Below are 14910 nucleotides of genomic sequence, written 5' to 3'. Positions count from 1 at the left end.
CTGGTTTTGAACTCCTGGACTCAAGCAATCCACTTGCCTCAGCCTCCCAAAGTGCTGGGATTACAGGCATGAGCCACTGCCCCCAGCGTAAAAGAACTTCTGTAATGATGTTTCTTCTTTCTACCTTTTCTAGAAATGTGCCTATAATGCATCCCTAATGCATCCCATTCACATCCTCTCCTGGTTATTGGCCACCTCAAGGGTGAGGCACCCTACAGGCATTGTGATGCATGGCACTTGAGCACCACAACCTCCATCCCGATGCCTGTTACTGGCACAGTATCACAGTTTTACTCCTGTTTTTCTCTACCCATTTCTAGCAACTGTGGATGTGCAATTAGCAATGAAAGGCCAATCTGTTCTGAAATGAATCAAAGCAACAACTTACCGCAACCTGGGCAGAGTCGAGGAACTGGAGGCCAAAGTAATCTGTTTCCACAAGGTCCAGGTGGTACACAATCTGATCAAACAAATCCTGGCCTTTGGCATGTTTCTGGAAGACAATTGGGAAGATGAAAAAACTTAGGGTGAGACAGCTAGGTAAGAAAAAAAATGTTAAAACCCCACTTCTCTTTGTAAATTGCATACATGTCAGCACATACAAATTTTTAAATTTGTAATTAGTTTGATTGTAAGTGTAATACAAACCCATGATTAAAGAAACTGAAATGCCACATAACAGCATAAAGTTAAGAATCTAGATAACCCTGTTAACTTTTGCTAGTCTCTTCTTACAAAAAGAATACTTTTTGGATGAATACCTACATGGGAAGATAAGCTTTGCCAAAATCAGACACGCTTGAAGAAGGGTAATAACAGGGCCTTACTCTAGCATAGCGAAAGCTGGGCTGTTTCTCAATGCAGGCAACCTTACTTAGGAAAGAAAGCTCATCCTCTGAAATTGGCTCTTCCAGTCTTTCGATTTCACAAAGTAGGTAACCAAGTCTCAGGGAAACCCAAAGACCTGTTGGAGGTCACAGGCCATGAACCAGGACTCAAACTCAAATTCCAGGTTCATGCCAAGGTTTTGACTATGTGGTATACACATGGGGCATGAGCACAAGAAAGCAGTCGGAGAAACAAGGGGTCAGGTCCTGCATCTGCCACTTGACTTTGTAAAAGTCACTCCTCCTAATGCTTCTATTCCTGCCCCTGTAAAATGGGCCTCAGGATACCTGCTTTCCCCACCCGCCTTGGGAAAACAGAGAGAATTTGAATGAGAAACCACTGCGCAAGAATACTGAAGTCTCTGACAAATGAAAAGGCTTCTTAATAGTCACCCAAGCGGAGCAGACATGCTTCTCGGATAAAACAACATCATTGTCAATGGATCCAAACACAAATATGCTTAAATCTAAGTGCCATAATCACAAAGAAAAAAAAAACCAACTCCATAGGATGACTCGGTAGCAACTCCTTATTATGGAAGCTGGTAAAGAAAGGGAAAGAATCCAGCACTGACTCTCCCTTTAACTGCAGCACTGGATAACCTAAGAGTAGACAGAAGCATATGCAGAAATTAATTCAAAGTGCCTCAAAGACCTAAATGTAAGAGCTAAAACTATAAAACTCTCAGAATAAAACACAGGCATAAAGCCTCATGACTTTGAGTTAGACAATGATTTCTTAGCTATGACACCAAAAGCACAAGCAACAAAAGAAAAAATAAACTGGACGTCATCAAAATGTGAGACTTTTTTTTTTTTTTTTTTTGCTTCAAAGGACATCGAGACATGAAGAAAGTACAGACAACCCAGATGGGAGAACATGTTTGCAAATCTAGACTTTTAATCTAGAATATATAAAGAACTATTACAGCTCAATAATAAAAAGGCAAGTATCCAATTTAAAAATGGACAGAAGAGGGTATATACAGCTAGTTCCCCCCAAACATACAAATGGTCAATAAACACATGAAAAGATGCTCAGCATCACTAGTCATGAGGGAAATGCAAATCAAAATTACAATCAAATACTACGTTACACTCACTAAGATGGCTATAATTAAAAAGGCCGGGCACAGTGGCTCATGCCTGTAATCCCAACAATTTGGGAGTCTGAGGCGGGTGGATCACTTGAGATCGTGAGTTAAAGACCAGCCTGGCCAACATGGTGAAACCCCATCTCTACTACAAATACAAAAATTAGCAGGGTGTGGTGATGGGCACCTGTAATCCCAGCTATTCGGGAGGCTGAGGTCGGGGAGGTGGAGGTTGCAGTGAGTCGAGATTGTGCCACTGCACTCAGCCTTGGCAGTAGAGTGAGACTCCATCTCATAAATAAATAAATTTAAAAAAAGGCAGATCATAACAAATGTTGGAGAAGTAGAAACCCGCATATACTGCTGATGGGCATATAAAACTGTGCAGCTGCTTTGGAAAATAGCCTGGCAGTTCCACAAATGGCTAAACATAGAGTTAGTTACCACATGACCCAGCAATTCTACTCGTAGGTAAGAGAAATGAAAACATATGTCCATGTAAAAACTTGTACACAAATGCTCATAGCAGTATTATTTATAATATTCAAAGGTAGAAACAACTCAAATATCTATCAATTGATGAATGGATCAACAAAATGCAGTGTAACTGTACAATGGACTATCATTTGGCCGTAAAAAATAATGAAGTGCTGATATGCACTTCCACATGGATGGACCTAGGAAACATTATGCTAAGTGAAAGAAGCCAGACACAAGGAGCTGCCACACATCATATGATCCATTTATAAGAAACCTCCAAAGGAGGGAAATCTATAGAGCCAGAAATTAGATTAGTGGTTGCTTCAGGCAAAGGGTTTTGGGGGATGACAGCTAAGGGGAGTACAGTTATTTGTAGGGGGAAGGGGGATTTAAATGAAATGTTCTAAAATTGCTTGTGGTGACAGCTGCACAACTCTGTGAATATACTAAGAGCTGCTGGACTGTACATTTTATATAGGCAAACTGTATGACATGTGAATCTAAATAAAGCTTTTAAAAATAGTAGGTGGGTGGAGTTTTTCTGTATTGAAGTATTTCAACAAATAAATGAAGAAATAACAGAACTGCAATATCATCACTTTGCAACCCCTAACAGGTAGTAGGCTCTAAGCACTGAACATCAGTGGCTACTAACATCACAACAGGAGACAACCAGACATTACATACCACCTGATAAGAACACCCCAACACCTAAGATGTAACCCTGCTCCCCAACCTCTCTCTCTGCAAGATTTAGCCTCTGAGAACCACTCGGGACAAATGATCTCATTTCTTTTTTTTTGAAATGGAGTTTTGCTCTTGTCGCCCAGCCTGGAGTGCAGTGGTGTGATCTTGACTCACTGCAACCTCTGTCTCCTGGATTCAAGCGATTCTGCTGCCTCAGCCTCCCGAGTAGCTGGGATTACAGGCGTGCGCCACCAAACCCAGCTTATTTTTAGTAGAGACGGGGTTTCACCATGTTGGCCAGGCTGGTCTCGAACTCCTGACCTCAAGTGATCCGCCCACCTTGGCTTCCCAAAGTGCTGGGATTACAGGCATGAGCCACCATGCCCGGCCAAACGATCCCATTTCTTTCTTCAACAAGCAGAATATAGGGAAGAGAAGAGATAGAGGCGATACCTACAGATTAAAAGAGATTTAAAATAGACTTTTTTCTTAAAGGCACAATGAAAAGGCAACGTCTACAGATGCATACTTGGGTGACAAAACTAGAGAAGAACAAGGAAGTGGCCACAATAAAGTCAGGGTAATTGTTGATCTTGTGGCAAGGTTACACTAAGGGCTTCTGGGCGGTGGGCAGGGTTCTCCCCTGACTTGTGTAGTGGTACCAGGATGTCTGCCTTCTCGTAAACCAGTAAACTGGGTACCTTTGTTTTCTTTGTGCAGTTGTATTTGTGTGACACACACAGCAGCAATAACACAAAGTAAAAACAAAGAATGAAAACTGCATCATAGGATTACAGCCTTCAGGCTCTTTCCTTCCTCGACATACTCCTCCAAAGGCAACAGGTCAACAGAAGCAGAAGGCAGGATATGCAACTGGAGAAAGGAGGCTGGGGGGATGAGACGGCCTCATCTCTCCACCACAGGGATGCAGAACCATGACACATCAACTATCCAGAATACTGTTCAGCCATTATAAAAGACAATTATGAAGATGAGATAAAAAACAAGGAAAATTTTAATGACAATGTTAGGTAAACAGACTTTAAAGGAATAAGCAAGCTGTGATTGCAACTAAATAAAAATACATATGTACATAGACTGCTTGATAAAAACAGGAAATTTGCTAAAATGAAAATAGTTGTACAGATGCTCCTTATGATGGGATTACATCTCAATAAACCTATTATAAGTTGTAAATGCACTTAAGGCCAGGCACGGTGGCTCATGCCTGTAATTCCAGTACTTTGGGAGGCTGAGGCTGGAGGATTGCCTGAGGCCAAGAGTTCAAGATCAGCCTAGGTAACATAGAAAGACCCCATCTCCACAAAAAAGTAAAAAAAAGAAAAATTAGTTGGGCATGGTGGCATGCATCTGTAGTCCTAGCTACTCAGGAGGCTGAGGCAGAAGGATCACTTGGAAGTTCGAGGTTGCAGTAAGCTGCAATGTACCTCTATACTCTAGCCTGGGTGACAGAGTGACACCTTGACTTAAAAAAAAAAAAAAAGAAAAGAAAAAGTGCACTTAATACACCTAACCTACTGAACATCACAGCTTAACCTAGCCTACCTTAAACGTGCTCAGCAAAACTCATTGAACGCAAAGCCTATTGTACAATGAAGTATTGAATATCTCACGTAATTTATTGAATAACGTACTGAAAGTGAACAACAGAATGGTTGCATGGGTACCCAAAGTATGGTTTTCACTGAATGCATTATTACTTTCACACCATCATAAAGCCACAGAATCCTTAGTCAAACCACTGTAAATTGGAAACCATCTATATTAGGATGAAGCATAGAGAAACCGCGGATGGCTTTGTGCCTAAGTTTTTTGTTTGTTTTAGACAGGGTCTTGCTCTGTCGCCCAGGCTGGAGTGCAGTGGCAGGATCATAGTTCACTGTAGCCTTGAACTCCTGGGCTCAAAGGATCCCACTCCCTCAGCTTCCCAAGTAGCTAGGATTACAGGCACACCCCACCACACTGGGCTAATTTTAAAATATTTTGTAGAGGCGGGGTCTTGCTATGTTGCTCATGGTGGTCTTAAACTCTGGGCTCAAGTGATCCACTTTAGCCTCCCAAAGCACTGGGATCAGAGGCGAGAGCCCTCACGCCTGGCTTCCCCCCAAGTTTTAACAGTGATCTTCTGGCAGTTGTCAGCGACCAAATACAATTTCTTAAAAATCACCATTCTGGTACTTTTCCTTGTGACCTTAACAACCCATCTTTTGGATATTTTTTTCCCTATTACTATCCATCGCTACTGGCTCTACACAATACCTATTATCATGGCTCCAGTGCTTCATTAGAGAATCTGCTAGTGGGACAGAACTAGTTAAGTAACACTTTTAGCAGCAGGATGTGGCAGAAAAATTGGGCCAGAAGGAAGCAAGAAACCTGTGCTCTAGTCCCAGATGCACCACCAACTGCGACCTTAAGCAATTCACAATTTCCCCAAATCCATATCGCCAACCCAGACTTATCCTGCAGCAGCAAATCTGCAATGGTGCCCTGAATACACAGAGCCACCAAAACGCAAATGGCCCCAAATCCAACCCGTTCCCCACCTGGGTCTGTTTTGGTTCCGGGCTGACCATCCCATCACTCACAGAGTATTAACTGAACCATCACAGCTCTACTTACGTAAAATGAAGAGGATTACCCTAAGTTTCTGTCTAGGTCATTCCAAATCTCAGTTTTCTGATGTTTCTAAAATGGCTCTTAGTGTAGAAGGGGCTGGAGGTGGAGATTGGGAAAGGGATCTTTCGAGGGATGGCAGGTCCCTCCTGCCATGCTAGACACTCACTGAGCTGGCTCGGAGATGGAAGACAGCAGGGGCTGGGGGATAGGTACCATCTTTACTCAACTCTGATGCTTTTTTTAATATATCTATAACTGCCCCTCCCATATGTCCCCCAAGTATGTCTTTGTTTGCTACCTTCTGCTGGAAGAGAGAATTCCCAAAAGCCCTTTCCAGCTTCAAGAATAATCTGGTTAAATTATGAGGGCTGGAATGGAGGGGTCCTCCAAACAGGGGTCCCCAGTGGGTTACCAGGTAGAATGAAGACAAGGTGATCGAGGTCACCGCCCTTGAAACCACCATCTCTCACTCTTCCCAGCCTGCAGTGTCCCCTCTCAAAACTAAGAGAGCTCCAGGTAACTTACTTCGCCTGCACCGCCAACCTGGACACCCCACCCGGGGCAACCCCTACAAATCTGAGATGACACAAACTGTCATCTCAGGCTTAGCCCAAACATTCCATCTTTCAGGAGCCTCCCCAACTCTACTCCCGCCCCCGGAGAAGTAAGTGCTCCCTCCTCAGCATTCCCGTAAGCAGCTGTGTGCCTTAAGCATATACATACTCATCACACTGTACTGCAGCTGCCTGTGCTCCTGTGTCAGAATCCTACTTCTGACTGAGAGCGCTCCCTCCCTGAGGACAGGGACCAGCTGTGTTCATCTGAGTACCCACATCTCTGTTCCTCCATCCCCAAAGCACAGTGCCTGGCTGGCACACATCAGGCACTCCATAAATGACTATTTTATGCAGGGGAGGGTGGGTGGATGGATGGATGGATGGATGGATGTGAATGGAAGGATGGATAGCAGTGGGAGAGGGGTAAGGTCTGGGGCCAAGAAAGAGATGTTCTGGATGAGCCATGCTACAAGACTGACAACAGACTGGTGGTGCTCTACCAGCAGCAGGCCAAAAAAGAGGATACACTCATTAAAATCTTTTCAAATTAAGTATTCCATGAACAAGCACCTAGGGAACCGTGTGCACTGCCAAGGCTGTTTATCTAAGCATAATTTTGTTCCATTATGCAATGCGTTGTCTAGTGATTGTAATAGAAGATGAGTTACTGTGACAAGCCTGGAAAGCCATTTCTTGTTGCCTTATCGTTACCCAGGTCTCCCTCTCTGTGATGAATTCATCCACTCATTTAACAAATATTTGCCAACTGCTCATCAAATCCCAATCACCATTCTGGGTGTTGCGGACACAACTCACGTTACTCCCTCGCTATGGGAAGCCCTATAGGAACTAAAGGAAGTTCTCACTGAACAAGTACTTCTTGAGGGGCCAAGTCATCTAAAACAGGGTTGAAACTCAAACCCAGAGGTAGCAACACAATTTTCCTCCCTGCCTTCTTAAGCAGAAGGTACTGAATGTAACAGCTAAGTTGGGATCCCCGTTCTGAAATGCAATAATGCTCCATCTCCTTCCAGACTTGTATGGTGAGCTGTTCCCAAACACAGCAGGCTCCAGAAAGCTCCTACCTTTGAGTTCTTGCATCGATGTTTTCTAGTTTTTCTGCCAACACATTAACTATTCCCAAAGACCAACAACTGGTGATTTTGAGTCAGTCTATGTCTCTGTAGCAGCTCCTTCTGATGACATGAGCTAAAAATAACCCAGCTCATCAAAATCATGTGTAAAATAAGAGTACATAGTTGCCAGTGAAAGACTGGGGCAGGCAGGCAGCAAGCAGGAGAAGGGATGGACACTGGCATATCTTTGCTGGCCAGCCTGAGATTCCCATTTTGCTTATTCACTGGTTCCTAGCTGTGCTCCTGATAAGGGAGACTGATGGACAGCTGATGTTTTAACTGCCCCCCAAAATAAATGAACTATCCTGACCTTCTTAGATAAGATGCTGCTGACAATGTCTGACTGCAGCCTGACCCAAGTGCAACATTAACAGGTCAGATCTGGTCCCGGAAGAACAAAGAAAATAGAAACCAACCCATCAAATCTCATTCGTCTCAACAGCATAAGATGCCAGCCATCCCAGGCAGGTTTGAAAGGAGGAAATAAGCTGTATGTGAGCGTGCCAGTCGGATGTATACATCCTAGTTGTGAACTGAATTGCAAAAGCACGGTGCCTATGCAGTCAAAGTGATCTCAGGAACCATCTCCTTGAGGGTAAACGTGGCTCCCCCTCTATCTACCTGCCCCACATCCATCAGATGACGTGTCTTTCTTTTTTGAGACAGGGTCTTTACTGTTACCCAGGGTGGATTACAGTGGTGCCATCAAGGCTAACAGCAGCCTTGATCTCCTAGGCTCAAGCAATCCTCCCACCTCAGCCTCCTGAGTAGCTGAGACCACAGGTGCACTCCACTATGGGGTCCCACTATGTTGCCTAGGCTGATCTTAAACTCCTGGGCTTAAGTGATCCTTCTACCTCGGCCTCCCAAAGTGCTGGGATTACAGGTGTGAGCCACCAATCCTGGCTGGCAAGTCTTTCTGAGGCCAGCTTCTGGAAGGCCTCTTCCCTTCCATCTCCATCACAGCTCAAGTCATGTTACTTTGTACCTGGACAACAGCAACAGGCCCCCAAGTGGTCCCATGCTACAGTTTGAATAACGGCGTCCCTCCAAATTCATACATTGAAAACTAATATCCAGTGTGATGGTACTAAGAAGTGGGGCCTTCAGGCCCCGTCACTAGGGCTCTGCCCTCAGGAATGGGACTAGTGCCTTTATAAAAGACGTTGAAGCCAGCAGCCTTGCCCCTGCTGCTGCGTGAGGATGCAGCAACAGGGTGCCATCCACAAGTACCTCACCAGCCACTGAATCTGCCGGCTCTTTGATCTTGGATATCCAGGCCCCAGAACCGTAAGAAAAAGTTTCCGGGCCAGGCATGGTGGCTCACGTCTATAATCCCAATAGTTTGGGAGGCCAAGGCAGGAGGATTGCTTGAGTCCAGGAGTTCCAGAACAACCTGGGCAAGACAGGGAAACCCCATCTCTACAGATAATAAAAAAACTAGGGCCGGGCACGGTGGCTCACGCCTGTAATCCCAGCACTTTGGGAGGCCGAGGTGGGCGGATCACCAGGTCAGGGGATCAAGACCATCCTGGCTAACACGGTGAAACCCTGTCTCTACAAAACAAAATACAAAAAATTAGCCAGGCGTGGTGGCGGGCACCTGTAGTCCCAGCTACTTGGGAGGCTGAGGCAGGAGAATGGAGTGAACCCAGAAGGCGGAGCTTGCAGTGAGCCGAGATCGCGCCACTGCACTCCAGCCTGGGTGACACAGCAAGACTCCGTCTCAAAAAAAAAAAAAAAAAAAAAAAACAGCTGAGTGTGGTGGTATGTGCCTGTAGTCCCAACTATTCAAGAGGCTGAGGTGGGAGGATCACTTGAGCCCAGGAGGTTGAGGCTGCAGTAAGCTGTTAATGCCACTGCACTCTAGCCTGGGTAACACAGCAAGACCTTGTCAAGAAAAGAAAAAAAAAAAAAAGAAAAGAAAAGAAAAGGAAGGAAAAAGAAAGGAAAGATAGTTTCTGTTGTTTATAATTTACCCAATCTAAGGTATTTGGTCATGGTAGCCCAGAAGGACTAAGACACCCACCCCACAGTGGGTCCCTCCTGACACCCACCTTCCCTGTGTTTGCCAGAATGTTCTTTCCGTAAACACAGCCCTCGTCTTAGTCACTTCTCTGCTCAAAAAACATCCACCAGAGAATAAAGTGCAGGTTCCTCAGCCTGGTGTCCGGGACTCTGCACCCATCAACCCTGCCCAACCTAATTCAAGTTTTATCCCTCCCAGGACCCTACATGTACCCTGGGCTCCGATCAAACTACGAAGCGTGTTGTTCTCCAAATACAAGGCCCACCCCACCATACACAGCAGGCCCCACCTCTCAGGCTTGGCTTGTGTCCTTCCTTTGCCTAGGATGCCCTTCTCCCGCACCCCTATTCCTTTCTCCACCTGCAGCAAGCCAGTCTCCAGGGCCAATTTCAAGTAACACTCTTCATTATTCAGCTTCCTTGTTGGCAGCACCCTGCCCTATTCATATTTGCTTCTCTGTCAGCTGACATTCTGAGGCTCAATAAACATAAACACCAATGTGGATTAAGGAGAATCCTCAGTTCCTACAACAGTCTTCAAACAACTCACTTTTCAGAGGCCTGATCTGCCTGGTCCAAATCCATTGGAATTCTCTGTAGCTGGCCAGGACCTGGATGCAGAACCCTGTTACTCCTGTCATCCCTTCCAGACCCCTCGTCTGTCCTAATGCACACTAGGACATGGATGTTTTGGAAGCCATATCCCACTATGGCCTATCCTTGTGGCTAACAAAATGCTATGCCTTTTATGTACAAAATGCTAATAAGTCCTGGGTTAGAAAACAACCAAAATAGCTGTAGTGATGGTTTCTAACCCCAAGTGCAGGCTTTGCATTTGTTCCAACTAAATTGCATCCTATTTAAATTGGCCTATGATCTATCCTATTAAGAACATTACAAGTCTCAGTTTGTTATTCCACTTATCAGTGATTGATCCCTGTTTTACAGCACGTGGGAAATCTGCTAAGCGGGTCTGACATGGGGAGGGTGGTGCTGGGCTATCTTTCTGTTCTTCGACAGTACCTAATGGCACCTGTCCGATGGTAACTTCAACGCCAGGCATGACTGCACACAGTTGTACCACATGGGGCAGTGTCCTGGGACTCTGTGAGGCAGAAATGGTGAGTTGGAAACTAGTTCTACCACTTCTCTAGCAATATGACCATGGCCTTAGGCACCTCCAAGTCTTGGAGTACTCTCATCTGCCCTGTCACCCTTGCTAAATCATGCTAATAATGAAAAAGCAAGATAGCAAATGAGCATACACTGCACCCTGTGGTGTTCTATACAAAGGAATTATTGTGACTTTCATCGAAACCTATTTCTCCCACTTGTCCACAGGAATAACATGGTGTGCTTTTTGTCAGATGCTTAATAAAAATAGAGGTATGTGAAGTTTAGTAATTTCTCTGAAAGAAAAATTGAGGTTAGTCTGGTTTGGGGACTTTTGTAAACCCATGTTCATCCCTAGAGATCAATTCCTTCTTTTCCAAGTCCTTAAACACCCCTAGTTTAAATTGCTGTCCCAGAGCTCCACCTGCGATCAGCAGTTGGCTTCCCAGCCAGCAGTTCCCAGAAGGCACCAACCTCAAGGCCTGTTTCAGCTATTTCTAGGAAGTGCTGATTTCATGATTAGTTAACAGCTCTGCCCTCCCCCCAATAACTTGCCATTTTCTATGAGCCTTGGCAGGAAACTAGCCATATCTCTCTCTCTCTCTCTCTGTCTCTCTCTCACACACACACACACACACACACACACACACACCCAACCAAGTGGCCCAGGAGTTCCCACTGCCAACACTGCTAAGCCGTCATAAACAAATACAAACTGTTTATTCTTAGGACATCATAAATACGAATATCTGAAATTACCAAATAAGTTACCTTAACATTTCATCATGAGTAAGAAATACCATCTCAGCCATCAGCAAGATTTGGTGACTCAAAACTAGAACACGATGACGCAAAGACCATGCAGAAGTGTCCAAGGTCTACTGGACTTATGGCCAGGCTGTCCAGCTTATAAATTTCACCTCCCAGTTGAAGAGTGCCTCAATGTCACAAAGATTCTATGATCCCATTTCTCAGAGGAGACTGAGCCTCAGGGAAGTTACATCATCAATTCACACCGCTTATAAGTGGCAGAACTATAATAGGGGCCCAGCCTTCCTGATTTTTAGGACAGAGTTCTTTCTATCTCATCCCACTACCTCTCTAGCCATCTCATTCACCTCTTTAGTTCCAAGCACATATAATATGCCTTGCAAACAAGAAATATTTCTTAAGCCAAATTTAATACATAAATACTGAAAGCCTACTCCACGCATGGCCTTGGCTAGGGTTGGGATACAAGGCCACACACAGTCCAACAAATAGATCTCACGGTGGGGAGGCAATTCCCAATTCCCACTTAGTCTGAAGGGCAGGAAAGCTGCAGCAGAGTGAAAAGCAGATTATTTGCTCACAAACTAACACAGAGGCCAAGACACTGTAGTGAGAAGGGACGTCAACAGTCTAGGCGGCTCCTGGAAATTCAATTCTGGTAAAACAGAGCACATGTTATTAATTTCCTGACTTGCCTGGCTAACAATCTCTTAGAAATCAGAGGAAGCAACAAAACAACTGTCTTTAATTTTGATCAACAAGGAAGTAAGAACAATCTTAGAAGAAAGTGACTGCCTGTCATCTTGGTGTGCGAGTCCGTGGAAGGAGACATTGATGATCAGTTCCACGGACGACCAGGGTCCTCCTCACTCCATGGGCAAGGGGCTTCCAACGTGCTGTAGGAGGCTCAGACAGGCAGATTCTAGGCTCAACTGTTCCACCACAGAACCACAGCCGCACTGGCTTCGACTCACGGAGGGATCAATTTAAAACAGTGAGACTTTGTGTTGCGTTATTGATCAACTATTGATCAGCCTCTGTTCCAGGCCGATAAACTGTCCTTAGGCCATGCTGTATTTAGATCTCTGCAGGGATTCAAAGCACCCATTTCTTCCTTTAACAGTATGTCCTTCACAGGGCTGCTATGAGGACTGTGTGACCTCACTGGTCACATTCCTATGAACCCTCTTTCAATCAACATAGAATGCCTAACATCTACTAGGGACCTCAATTCCTGTCTACCTATAGCTCTGTCCAAACATGTCTAACACTAGTGATTCAATAGTATACGAATGGGTTTCCCATTTATTCCTCAAGATGTTCACTAAAGCCAAGGACACCTAAAGCTACTTGATTCTGGCTGCTCTGAGACTTGGTTTCACCCATCACTTTTTCTGGTCACAATACTAGCAGACACATTGGCTAATATACTATCCCTACTGACAGGGACATTAACAAAATATCAGGCAGCCTCCCTAACACAAAGGTCCACTGGACAAACTTCTTTTAGAGTTTGTATTGGGAGTCTCCCGCTGTTGCCATTATCATCAGGCAAGGCAATTCATGTAAATCGTCACAGTGCGCTTGCCCAATTGAGTCCACTCAAATCCCTCATGAATGGGAATGGGAGGCAGGAGATACCCTGAATGACCTCTAAGGCAGGTGCCTCCCATCCCAGTGGCTTCCATCTTACACCAAGAGACAAGCAAGTACATGGGGACTTAAAAAGTACCAGGTGACCAAATACCTCAGATGTCAATTTCAGTGTTACTCTTTTAAACTGTGGAGCTTACAAACATGGCTGCAATTCTGACACTCTTATCAAGAGAGGGGGTCTCTGTCCTTTTCCTTTGAATCTGGAAGAGCCTGGCACTGCATCAACCAAATCAAATATGGTGTTAATGATGTTCTGTGATTTCCAAGGCTAGGTGACAGTTCTTCTAGGAAGCTTGCTCTAGAAGAGCCAGCTACCATGTGAAACGTCTAACTACCCTGAGACTGCCATGTTTAAGAGGCCACAAGCAGGTGTGCCAGTCAACCATCCCAGGTGAGCTCAACCTTCTAGCAATCCCTTCCAAGACACCAGATGTGACTGCAGCCATTTTGGACACTCCATACGAGCCCAACTTCCAACTGAGTACCCCTTGGTCAATGCCATGAGGAGCAGAAGAATCTCCCAGCTGTGAGCCCTGCTCAAATTCTTGACCAACAGAACCCATCATGATAAATGTGGTTGTTTTATAGCACTAAGCATTGGGGGAGTGTGTTATGCAACAAAAGATTACCAGAATGAAAACCATACATATACACAGATACAATGTGTATGCATGGTATTGTATGCGTACATGAAATATTTTGTATTTACGATGTTTTTCATAATTTAAAAAATGTTTCTTCTTAGGACATCCCCACACTATGACGTTAACTGAGGTTTCATCTGCTTGAAGACAAGGAAGCAGAATAAACATATGCTTTCTGTTTTTTTTTTTTCCTTGAGACAGAGTTTCACTCTTGTTGCCAGGGCTGGAGTGCAATGGCAAGATGTTGGGTCACTGCAACCTCTGCCTTCTGGGTTCAAGCGATTCTCCTGCCTCAGCCTCCTGAGTAGCTGGGATTTCAGGCACCCGCCACCATGCTCGGCTAATTTTTTGTATTTTTAGTAGAGATGGGATTTCATCATGTCAGCCAGGCTGGTCTCCAACTCCTGACCTCAGGTGATCCACCTGTCTCGGCCTCCTAAAGTGCTGAGATTACAGGGGTGAGCCACCATGCCCAGACAACATACACATTCTTAAAAAAAAAAAAAAAGATAAACTGAAAACTGTTTTTTGAAGGGCACTAACTCCGTTTAGGAGAAAGATGCTAACAATATTGGACTCTCGGAGGCTGCCTTACGCTACATCACCAACTCCATATTAGAACTCAATAAACTGCATTGAAAAGAGGAGAAGGGGATGTACAGATAAAAAGAACTTAAAAGACGTATCTACTAGATGCAATGTGTGGTCTGTAGTAGCTTCTGGTTTAAACAAACCAACTATAAAAAGGTTTTTAAGATAACTGCACTAAACCCATCAAGGACTTTGTATCAGGTGACATTAAGAAATCATTGTTGGTTGGGTGTGGTGGCTCACATCTGTAATCCCAGCACTTTGGGAGGCGAGGTGGGCGGATCACGAGGTCAGGAGATCGAGATCATCCTGGCTAACACAGCAAAACTCCATCTCTACAAAAATACAAAAAAATTAGCCGGGTGTGGTGGCGGGTGTCTGTAGTCCCAGCTACTCAGGAGGCTGAGGCAGGAGAATGGCGTGAACTCAGGAGGTGGAGCTTGCAGTGAGCCGAGATCGCGCCACTGCACTCCAGCCTGGGTGACAGAGTGAGACTCTGTCTCAAAAAAAAAAAAAAAGAAATCATTGTTAGGCCAGATATGATGGCTCATGCCTATAATCCCAGCAATTTGGGAGGCCGAGGTAGGTGGAATGCTTGAGGCCAGGAGTTTGAGACCAGCCTGGGA

General features: G+C 44.8%; 1 protein-coding gene across 7 annotated transcripts in view; it reads right to left on the bottom strand.

Moving 5' to 3' along the window:
• EPB41L4B (erythrocyte membrane protein band 4.1 like 4B) overlaps positions 1 to 14910 on the bottom strand; it is a 149237-nt gene that overhangs the window by 107658 nt on the left and 26669 nt on the right. For all 7 annotated transcript variants that reach the window (XM_055271559.2, XM_055271557.2, XM_055271560.2 and 4 more), the window contains exon 2: positions 389 to 493. In XM_055271559.2, coding sequence (XP_055127534.1) covers positions 389 to 493 — 105 coding nt within the window. The remainder of the gene's footprint in view (positions 1 to 388; positions 494 to 14910) is intronic.

The sequence above is a fragment of the Symphalangus syndactylus genome, chromosome 3, assembly GCF_028878055.3.
Source record: "Symphalangus syndactylus isolate Jambi chromosome 3, NHGRI_mSymSyn1-v2.1_pri, whole genome shotgun sequence".
Lineage (NCBI taxonomy): Eukaryota > Metazoa > Chordata > Mammalia > Primates > Hylobatidae > Symphalangus > Symphalangus syndactylus.
This window is presented reverse-complemented; position numbering and strand designations above follow the sequence as displayed.